The sequence below is a fragment of the Oppia nitens genome, unplaced genomic scaffold (genome assembly GCF_028296485.1).
Source record: "Oppia nitens isolate AA-2021 unplaced genomic scaffold, nextdenovo-longstitch-racon4-pilon3 scaffold30_pilon_pilon_pilon, whole genome shotgun sequence".
In the NCBI taxonomy this organism is placed as follows: Eukaryota; Metazoa; Arthropoda; class Arachnida; order Sarcoptiformes; family Oppiidae; genus Oppia; species Oppia nitens.
The window spans coordinates 270,747-282,911 of NW_026533211.1; the positions used below are offsets into that span (position 1 = coordinate 270,747).

The 12,165-nt window shown below is 27.0% G+C and overlaps 2 protein-coding genes across 2 annotated transcripts; one reads left to right on the forward strand and one right to left on the reverse strand.

The window, feature by feature from the left end:
- Positions 1-1,559: 1,559 nt before the first annotated feature.
- Positions 1,560-3,228, reverse strand: LOC128956546 (uncharacterized). The gene is made up of 4 exons (XM_054302268.1): positions 2,785-3,228; positions 2,289-2,693; positions 1,804-2,196; positions 1,560-1,685 (listed from the first exon to the last, which is right to left on the reverse strand). Exons 1-4 carry the CDS (start codon positions 3,196-3,198, stop codon positions 1,563-1,565), a joined length of 1,335 nt encoding a protein of 444 aa, XP_054158243.1. The 5' UTR covers positions 3,199-3,228; the 3' UTR covers positions 1,560-1,562.
- Positions 3,229-10,608: 7,380 nt separating this feature from the next.
- Positions 10,609-11,512, forward strand: LOC128956553 (uncharacterized). The gene is made up of 3 exons (XM_054302276.1): positions 10,609-10,902; positions 10,981-11,310; positions 11,394-11,512. Exons 1-3 carry the CDS (start codon positions 10,636-10,638, stop codon positions 11,487-11,489), a joined length of 693 nt encoding a protein of 230 aa, XP_054158251.1. The 5' UTR covers positions 10,609-10,635; the 3' UTR covers positions 11,490-11,512.
- Positions 11,513-12,165: the final 653 nt, after the last annotated feature.

Here is a 12,165-nt window from a genome sequence, read left to right on the forward strand (position 1 = left end):
TATGTTTGACTAATCGGAGAATTTGTTTTTTAGTAAAACTATTTAAATTAAAATTGCCTACTAAAGTAATTGATGCAATTTTAGTTTTACTTATTAACTCAACCAGTCCTCTTATACCGGTATTATAATTCTTTAAAAAGGTTTCAAAAGTTCTTTTTCTTTTATTGAAATAAAACTTTTTATGATTTTTGAATAAATCACTATTAAATGAAAAACGACGGTCTTTAGTGTCAGCAAATATAAAATCTATATCTAAATATTCAATTTTAGGGCAATATTTAGTAATATAATTTAGTATAGAATAATTGAAAAACCCTGTAGAAAATTTGTTTTGATAACCGTTAAACGTAAAGTATTTAAGGTTTTTAAAGGGTTTAACAATAATTGATGGCACACAGGTTGTTTCTTCAAACCAGCCATTCAATGTAAAGTCAATTAGATTAGTTAATTTGTTTAAAGGTTGCAAAAATTCAATAATTGATTGATCTGAATAGACAGTAATATCAATATTAAGCACAGATAAATTACTGAATTTTGTAGTAATGTTATTAAGTGATGATAAACTATTAAAGTCATCAATTGGAAATCCTGAGATTAAAAGTTTATTAAGTTTTTCACATTTTAAAATAAACTGTTCGACGAAAATAGAAAAATTAGAAAATAAATAGACTAACAAACTAGTATTGGGTGTTGAGATCTATTGGTATTGTAATGACTACTGTAGTAAACAATATAAACTAATGGCCGATAAAGAGGACCGAAAGTTCCCTAATATAAAGAAAAATGAATTATTATTAGACAGTTGTATAATAGTGTGGAATGTCATCAAACCAATGGACAGTATTGTGAATGAGTTGTTAGTTTTGAAAGATTATTATTATTTATTTATAAAATATTTAAAATATATAACTAAAATACTAACAAATAATAATTTGTTTTAATCTGATTTTTCCATTTTTTTTATATACTAATAGTCAAACACTTAAGGAATTTGATATAATTATTACAATTAATTATGTTTTTGTCGTATCTGTCGATGATTTATACGAAACAATTCAATCAAATGGTATGAATCCGATTGAATTGAAAGTCATAAGGAATGATAAAGTGCTTGAAATCACTGTAACTCCAAAACGATTGACACAATCAATAGGATTTGCTTAAAGGGTTTACAAATCAATTTTCAATTATACAACAAACCATCGATAAATATATGTATAGATTATATATTATTGGTTTATAGATTATATAAGATTATATAGATTATACGTTATATATATATATATATATATAAATGTTGGTATATGATAGATAATGTCAATATTGAATGTTGATAATGACAAAAAAAGTCTAAATTATTTGTTGTATTGAAAAAAAGTAAAGTAACTTATTTTAAATTTAAATTATTTAAGTTATTTAACACAAATAAAATAAAAATAATAGACATTTAAATCAAACAATTTAGTTTAAAATACAAATATTGTATATAATAATAATAATTATTATTTTGTTATAAATAAAAATCTAATCTAAAATTTTATGTTTATTGGTCTCTCTCTCTCTCATAAATCTCTTGATAGTGTCTTCTCAACCGACTTTGACCTCTCGAGACCTACCTGTGCCTCCTCTGAGGAGTCGGTCTCCGGTTTAATGTCACCTTTGGTTTTCAATTTAAATTTCTTTTTCTATAATTAAACAAAAAAACAAATGTTTTAATTTGTTTTAAAAATAATTTTCAGTTAATTCTATAATTTTATAATAACTAGTTATATAATAATAATTATAATAACAAATTATATTAACTTTTTTGTTATCATTATTTGGTTTTGATTTCAGGCAACAAACAATACATATTAGCAAACCATTGACACCAACTACGGCCACTATTAGGACGACCGCTACTATAATGTAAATGAAATAATCATCGGATAAACCGGTAGATTCAGTGCTGGTTTGGGAGATATTTGAGTTGTTGTCAGCGGAACTGGTAGTACTAGTAGTGGTGACAGTAGGGATAGTAGTTGTTTGAGTTGTTGTCGTACTATCAGCGGCACCGGTAGTCGACAATGTTGTTGTTGTAGTAGTTGCTAGTGTTGTAGTAGTAGTAGTCGTAGTGGTTGTTGTTGTTGTACTAGCATTGGGCCAAATGTTTAGACAATTAGTGGCATATGGTGTTAGTTTGTCTTCAATTTTGCACTAAAATATGAAATTTTTCATAATTATTATTAAAAAAAAAAACAAAATAAAAATAATTGATAAAAAACAGATCAGTTTATAGACAACATTACATTTGGTGATAGCTCTTCATTCAACGGTGTACTACAGTAATAGGGCTTTCCTTTTATCGAAAAAAACAATATGTGTCCCGATTTGCCATCACTGCCAGCCATACCATACTCGACAATACCGTCGACGTTTGTCCAGAGTTCGAGGGGTATGTCATCGATAAACTTCGGGAACCAACAGTCCAGAGGTTGACATCCGGTATAATACATTCGCTTATCGTTTATATAGTAGTAATAACTGACTTCACGTGTTACATGTTTTAGTTTGAATACAATTATAGCATAGACTGTATTGTTTGCTGGTATGGCATTAAATATCAGACTATGGGTGATCGGGTATTGAACAATACTAATGTTTGACCATAATTTAGATGTACACTGGGTTTTAATCATACTTTCTGACCGATCCTTAAAAAAATAGTTAGATTTATAGATATATATATAGTTAGATAACTAGTTCATAGTTATTGTTATATAATATATTATATATATGTATTACAATATAATAGGCATCGCATAATATAGATTTATAGGCAGTACTGGTATCTCTATACCAAACATTGTTAATACTGTATCGGACGACAATACTGGCGTTCATATCGGTTACACTATTTTCCACTAATGTCACAACTGGTTGGCCATTATTGTTGGCCGCATCCATACTGACATTGAATTGCCATTGTTTGCCATTTTTATACATGTGATACCTGTCTGCATGCCATTCGGACCAATCTGTGTATTGGTCGGCACCCATCGGGTATCCCGTATCCCATCGATGATAGACTCGTAGGCCATCGAACCGACCGTTTGGTGCCATAACGTCACAGACATGCGAATACTGACATTCAGACCAATGGATGACAACAACAACAATGAGAACAAACAATATCAACCAAATCGTCATTGAATTCATTTGTTTTGTACAATAAATATATACACAAAATCAACTGAAACCAAAAAAAATTATATAATTGTTTGTTATATATATATATCTATAAATAAATTTGAATCCGTTATATAATCTTATTATTATATTAGTAATATCTTATATATAATTATATATTAATATTAAATTGATTTTGAATCAAATTTTTTAAAATAATTATTATTACAATTGGAAAGCGCGTGTCATAATATGTTTGTATTATAAAATTAATATTAATTTAATTAATGATAAATTAACTAAATAAGTATCTTAACTAAATAAGAGTACTGTATATTTAATAGCAAATGTTATACAATACAAAAAAAATCGTAAAAAATTCAGATAATATTAAATTATTTCATATAATTAGTTCAATAAATAAATAAATAAATAATCAAAAATACATTAATTTGTAGAGTTTTTTTTTAAAAATATGTAATTTATTTTAATATCCTTATTTTATTGGATAAATTTTTAATATAATTCATATATACAATTCATATATTTGTATTTATTTGAATAAAATGTAATTTAATAATAAATTAAGTTTAAAGAAATAATAATATTTAATAATAATAATAATAATAACTTATATTTTTGATAAGTTAATAGTTGATCTGCTGATTGACTTTTTAGTATTGGATAAAAACATTTTGATAATTAGTACAAACATTATAATAATGACAATAAATATGATAATTCCGATGACAATCAATATATAATAGATAATCCGATTATAATTTGTGGGCCATATGTTTGAACAATGTGTGGCATATGGTGTTAGACTATCTATGGATTTACACTTAAAATAATTTTTTGTAAGTAAAACATATTTAAAATTATAAATTATATAATAATTAAATCATTACTTTTGACGACAGATTCTGATTGAATGGTGTACTGCAATAGTATGGCTCGGAGTCGACATTGAAAAACAATATATGGCCCGATCTGTTGTGGTCGCCACCGCTGTCACCGGCGATACCATAATCAACAATACCGTCGACCAGTTGCCAGAGATTGTCGGGTATATCATCAATAAATTTTGGATACAAACACATCTTTTGTTGGCATTCATTGAAATGCATTACCATATTATCCAATATATAGATAAACATGACATTACTTTTGTTATATCTGTTAACTGATATAATATAATTTGATTGCAGTCGAGGAACGGGACTAAATAGGATAACATCATTGATAGTGTATTGCATATTAATGTAATGTTGTCTAGAATCGATACATCGTGTTAGGACAGTTGTATTTTTGGTTGACTTTTAATAATATATATTTCAAAAAAATAAATTAATATATCTATAATTAACTACAAACACACACACACACACACACACACACACACACACACACACAAATACACACACAAATACACACACAAACACAAACATAAACATACACAAACATACACAAACATACACAAACATACACAAACATACACAAACATACACAAACATACACAAACATACACAAACATACACAAACATACACAAACATACACAAACATACACAAACATACACAAACATACACAAACATACACAAACATACACAAACATACACAAACATACACAAACATACACAAACATACACAAACATACACAAACATACACAAACATACACAAACATACACAAACATACACAAACATACACAAACATACACAAACATACACAAACATACACAAACATACACAAACATACACAAACATACACAAACATACACAAACATACACAAACAAACATACACAAACATACACAAACATACACAAACATACACAAACATACACAAACATACACAAACATACACAAACATACACAAACATACACAAACATACACAAACATACACAAACATACACAAACATACACAAACATACACAAACATACACAAACATACACAAACATACACAAACATACACAAACATACACAAACATACACAAACATACACAAACATACACAAACATACACAAACATACACAAACATACACAAACATACACAAACATACACAAACATACACAAACATACACAAACATACACAAACATACACAAACATACACAAACATACACAAACATACACAAACATACACAAACAAACATACACAAACATACACAAACATACACAAACATACACAAACATACACAAACATACACAAACATACACAAACATACACAAACATACACAAACATACACAAACATACACACATACACAAACATACATACACAAATACACACACAAACACAAACATACACACACACATATACACACACAAATACACACACAAATACACACACAAATACACACACACATAGACACACACACACACAGACACACACACATAGACACACACACATAGACACACACACACACACACACACATAGACAACAAAACATTACTTACAGTATAGTATACATCGCATACTGAACAGTCATATGTATAACTATTTTGATGTAATGTTGTATTTTTGATGCCATATTTGATAACATTATCGGTTTTAACATTAGTTATATGACTACTGCTGTCCAATAATCTTACCACTGGTTCATGACTACTGTTTGTTGGAAATGTCAACTGAAATTCAAATTGATTACCATTTTTATACATCAGATATAAATCTTTGTAATCATTAGCCGATTCCTTCTCTAAAATCCACATACGATAGACTCGGATGCCATCAAACCGTCCATTTGATGCCAATATATTGCATACCATGTTATGATTACAGTCAGACCATTGACTGAACATAATTATGATAACAAACAATTGCAATGATATAGACATTGTAATAGTCATATTCACTATAAATTGTAGACAATTATGTTATCTTATTTTGTTTGTGAGTTAAATAACTTTTTGTTGTTTGTAATAATCGTTATTATTAACAGACAAGTAATGGGAAAAATAATTTTATTTTGTATTTATTTAAATCTATAACAATGTAATTAATAGATTATTATAATTTCATATGATTTATTTGTTATTTATTGATTTAAATATATATAGATTTATTATTATTATTAAAATCTATATTATTATATTTGTTATGTCGATATTGTTATTATTATTGTTTGTCTATTTTGTTTTATTATTATTATTAATGTTAAGAAAAAAAGTATAATTTTAAAACTTAATATTAAATACTAAATAGATATAAATTTCTATCAATAGTTTATCATTGAGTAAAACTCAGATAAAATTTATATAAAAAATATTTATAAAAAAATAGAAATCTTTTAATACAACAAATAATATCAGTTAATTATATAAAATTATATAAGAAAACCAAAAAAATATAAAATGTAAGACAAATATAATACTTATAATAAATTAAAATTTATATTTAAAAAAACAATATATTTTGAGTTATAATTATTAAAATACATTTATTTTTGTTGCGATTGTTGTTTTATTTTTTCATATTCATCGTCTATTAGTCGATATACTGTTCACACGTAATGATCAATTGGTGTCCGATTTGCCGACATTTTTCCGAAGTGTCGATCAAATACCAGATTTCCTATAAATCATTCAAAATTTTACGACAAAAATAAATCATTCAAAAAGTCTTATTATTTTTGTTTATCAGGTTTTTTAAAAATCGTAGTTATTTTATAAATGACATACAGTTTTGTTGTCTTTGACAATACATTCGGATGATATCAATGGCCAAAACAATACTAGCAATTAATATGACTATTAATACGGCAATCAATATATAGGTCTTAATAGTAAAAGCAGTGGTTTTATTGATTTTCGGCCAAATTGCCGGACAGTTTGTGGCATACGGTTTGAGACTACCAATGGATTTGCACTAAAAATATTTAAGACAACAATTATTATTATTTTTCTAAAAAAAAATATTTACAAATATTTTTATAACATTTTGATTTAGCAAAAGCAAAAAACAATAGATAACCTAAATGTCGGTTATTTTTGCCATAATTGACAATACCGTCGATGTGTTGCCAGAGTTGATCGGGTATGTCGTGGATAAACTCCGGACGCCAACACCCAAATAGTCGGTAACATTCATCGTAATCATAGACAATGATATTATTTTCTAATTCTTCTATTTTGACAAACTTGACCTTAGATTTGTCATACCTGTCCACTACGATAACATAGGTAGCTATAGTGTTAGTGACGGGAATGGGATTAATTATAACACCATTAGTCCTTTCGACTTCTGTCGATATGTTCAATGGTTTATCACTATTATTGTCAAATGATTTTCGTCCAAAACATTTATACAAAACAATTGACTTGTTTGTGGTGTCCTTGAAATTAAAATAAAATAATTATAAAACAATTTAACAATTAATTTATGCTAATATATGTATTAAAATTATAGTAATTAAAATATTTAAAATAACAATATTTAGATAACTTACGTATATTTATAACAAAATCCAATCGTGAACACAGTATTGAAACCAAACATATCGATAAAATTGGTTTCATTTATTTTATTAGTATTGTCAGCTAATGTAACCAATGGTTCATCAAAACTATTATCAGTTTCAGGAAACGACACGTCAAACATCAATGACAAACCGTTTTTATAGATTGCATAGAAACTTGTGTTATCATTTGAATAGTTTGGTTTAGGAATCCATTGATTATATACTCGGATGCCATCAAACTGTCCATTTGGTGCCAACATACCGCACACCGACTGGTTGTTGGCATTGGTGTCATTGGTATTGGTGTTGTTAGTATTGGTGGTGTTATTGTCTTGAAAACAGTGTGACCAATGTGTGGACACAATTAAAACAAATAATATCAATGAGATATACATTGAAATCATATTCACAATATTATTATTATTAGACAATTAATATATAATATATATATATAGAGTTTTATTAGTATCTGTTATTAATTAGTTTAATGAATTGAACACAATTGCTATAATACATACAAAAAAATACAAAATAAAATTTTTAAATCTATTTTTTGTATTTAGTTATCAGTTTGAATCTACAAATTACACTAAACAATGAATTTATTTGTAATTATTTTATTTGTGATTTCGTTAAAAAATTATAGATAATCGCGAGTATTGATTGTAAATAATGTAAAATAATGTATTAAAAACAGTATTTATTTTTTTATATTAGCAAAAAATCATTTCACAAATGATATGTAATCATAAAATCTATAACTTATTTATTTTTTCTACTTATGATTAACTAATTTTTTTAATTATCTTAAAGTACAGAAATAAATGTTTTTAAATGTACAATAAATTATATTACAATCTATTAAATTAAAGTAATAGTTATTTATAATTAAAAAAAAATACAATAACCGGCCGATTGATGTTGAATTGGTTTCAAACAGTTTAGTCAATAGTATCAACACTAGTATTGTCAATAGGTTTGCATTCAAGTGGACGACTAGATCTAGAACTGGAAAACAGTTTTATGAGTCATACTATTGTGAGGTCTACTATAAGGTATACTTCAGGCACCTTACCTGTGTATGCGCTCATACTATACAAACTAACCTATACTAACCCTATTTTTGTGGTACACACACACATATACAGTATATATTTAGGATAAGCAAAACAAGACACTGACTACTTATTGTTTAAGACCACCGGCCGATAAGCTTAGAAAAAATGCCCAATTCATGGCTAATTCATTGATAATTAGTCCATTTCCCGATAACCAAACAATCTATACAATTATTATCGACCGGAAAAATGTTGTCCCCAAACACATTAAGTGTTACTATTTGGACAGCGATCGGGTATTCATTTATGACCGGTGCCGTAGACAAGGCTGTCGATTCCCGAAAATATTTCAAACACTCAATCAAATTATGTTTAGGTTTGTCGACGCTATTGTCGACTATGATTACGGTACCCAACGTCAGGGTTATGTACTGTTTTTTACCTTAAAATCTAAGCCTTATTATTTTTTTGCCACTTTGACTGAACTGTCCCGAGAGGTATGTACTGGTATTATACAGTATAACTGATTGTATGATTTTATATAATAATAATAGTGTTTCGATAAAAATAATAGTCCTAATAATAATTACATAATATTACATGACATTCAATCGTCAAATACAATAGTTAACACGTGCAACAATACTCTCTCTCTCTCTCTCTCTCTCTCTCTCTCAATCAGTATATCAAGTAAGGGTAGCATTGAATTAGGCTTATATGAAATAGCCAAACACAAAAAAAATAATGTAAACATACGAATAAATTTTATTATTTAAAAAATACTATTTAAATATAACAAATAATAAGATTTATTTAACATTACATTAATAATTAATAATAAAAGCAATTTTACATAATAATACAGTATTATTACAATAAGTCTCAATCAATCTCTTTACTAAACAATGCTTTTCACGCACTATATAATATACAGTGTATTATAAAAAGTATATATTTTATTTAATTAATTTTTATTTAATAAATTAAAAATTATTAATAATCGCGCGACACATTAAAATTAATTGTTTGCGTGACACAGAAATGTGTGTATAGTGTAGTATAGATTACTTTAAAAAAATAAAAATAAAATTTAACTGTAATTTAACGGTTATTTGTTGAGTAAATTTGTATTCACTTATTGATTGAATTCATAGACAAAAAACAACACTTTTTTCTGTCAATACCTGAGTTTTAGTTATAGATATTTAAAGATATAATTTATGATAACAACAAAAAACAAAATAGTGGTTTAAATCCAAATGATTACATTGAATATCCCGATGTTATTATTGTTTGCTGTAATTGTTTTGTCGTCCATTCATTGGTCACAACAGCAGTCGGTGTGCGAAATATTGGCACCAAATGGTCTGTTTGAAGGCATCCGAGTCTATCACGAATGGGATGTCATCTATAGTTTGGCCCAAAACTATACCGAAGTCTATAAAATGTACAACAATTTCGGACAACAATTTCAATTTGAAGTGTCGTTTCCCAACACCACCAACACTGAGCCGACAGTCAATAGTAACAGTACTTATGAACCACTGGTGATAATATCTGACAACAGTGTGGTTACAAACTTTAGTACAGATATTGTGGCCAAATTGGCCCTCAAGACTATAGTAACCAGTGGTATCGATGATATTGAAATATTACCTATACATTATCGTTTTATATCATGTAATGCCTTTAACGGACCAATTGTATGTATAAAATACAGTTTAGTAGTAGTAGTAGTATTTAATGCAATTTAAAATAAACCAAAAAAATATATATATGTTTTTATTAGACCAATGGATTAGCTGTTGATATAACAGTTGTTGAATGTATGGAAAGAATGCTTGGATCGGATATAACAAACAAAACTGAATACAATTTGCAATACAAACTCAACGATTCAATTGTATTCAGTCCCGTAGCCGATAGTTATGGGCCGTATGTTATAGCTATGGATAGACATCGCAAAGGTGTCGGAAAATTCATTCAATTGTTGGCAAAGAATAATACAATAGATTTCAATGAATGCAGAGAACAACATAACTGTTTTATCGACGATTTGCCCGACGATCTCTGGCCACTGGTCGACGGTATTGTCGACTATGGTTTTCTCGTCAAAAATATGCTTAACAACAGATCCGGATATATATTGTTCTTTAATATCGACGGAAAACCATACTATTGTTCGACACCATTGAATCAAACGCTGTCACCGAAAGTAATGACTGTTTTTTATTATATTATTTTTTTGTGTGTATTTATTTGTTTGTTTTTTTCAATAATTGTATTTTTTTAGTGCAAATCTAAAGACAGTCTCAAACCGTATGCCATTAACTGTAAAAACATTTGGCCGGAAGAGATAACAACAACAACAACAACATCGTTGGCCACCATATCGGACATTACGGTCATCCAAACCAATGCTACAGCTATTGATACGTCCAAAACAACCGCTAAAACTACTGATACGTCCAAAACAACCGCTCAGACAACTGACTCGACCAACAAAAATGGTTTAATGACTTATATTATAGTTGCAGTTATTGTCATAATTATTGTCGTCGTCATAGTTATCGTCATTTGTCTAATAATTTTTTACACAAAAAAATCAAATGAAGACAAAAATGTAAAAAATATTTCTGAAAAAAAATTTATTAACAGAAAAAAATGTATTATTGAAACAATAAAAAAAATTGTTTTGTATTATAGAAACCGGAGACCAATATGGACGCAGTGGCGACCATCCGATCACTGGATGGACACAACTTTCAACAACAACAACAAGAGGTCGAGAGGTCAAAGTAGGCCTAATATTGAAGACACTATTTGGGGGTTAACTTTCAAAATGAAATCACAACAAAAACTTATTTTTTTTTGTTAAAACTAGTTTTAAAACAAACTATTATTTTTTAATTATTTTGTATTTTATTTTTAAATCTAAATTCTAGTTTATATTTTCTGAATTATTTTTGTGTTTAAATAATTAATAATTTGATTTATACATTAATAGTACTATTAATACCATTACTACTACTCAATATATATTTGTTTTTAATTAATTAATTTAATTAAATAGCATTAATTATTATTAATTAGATATAGTTTACTAATAAATAAATATTTTATTTTTTGTTTCAATTTGATTTGACTAAAAAAAATAAAAATGCTTTTTATATAATTGATTAACATTTTTATACAATCAATACACGCGCTTATCTATAATCTAAACAAAATCACAAATATTAATCATAATTACAAATATAATAATAAATTCATTGTTTAGTTTTATTTATAGATTCAAAATTAAACAAAACATAATAAATAATTTTTTTTGAATACTTTTTGTTTGTATTCTTATTGTAACAGATTTTTATTCATTAAAATAATAAATCATTCATTAGATAATAAATTTTTGTTGTTTTTGATATTAATTGTCTAAATAATTAGGCCTATACGGAGTTTACGCACATTAGAAAAAATT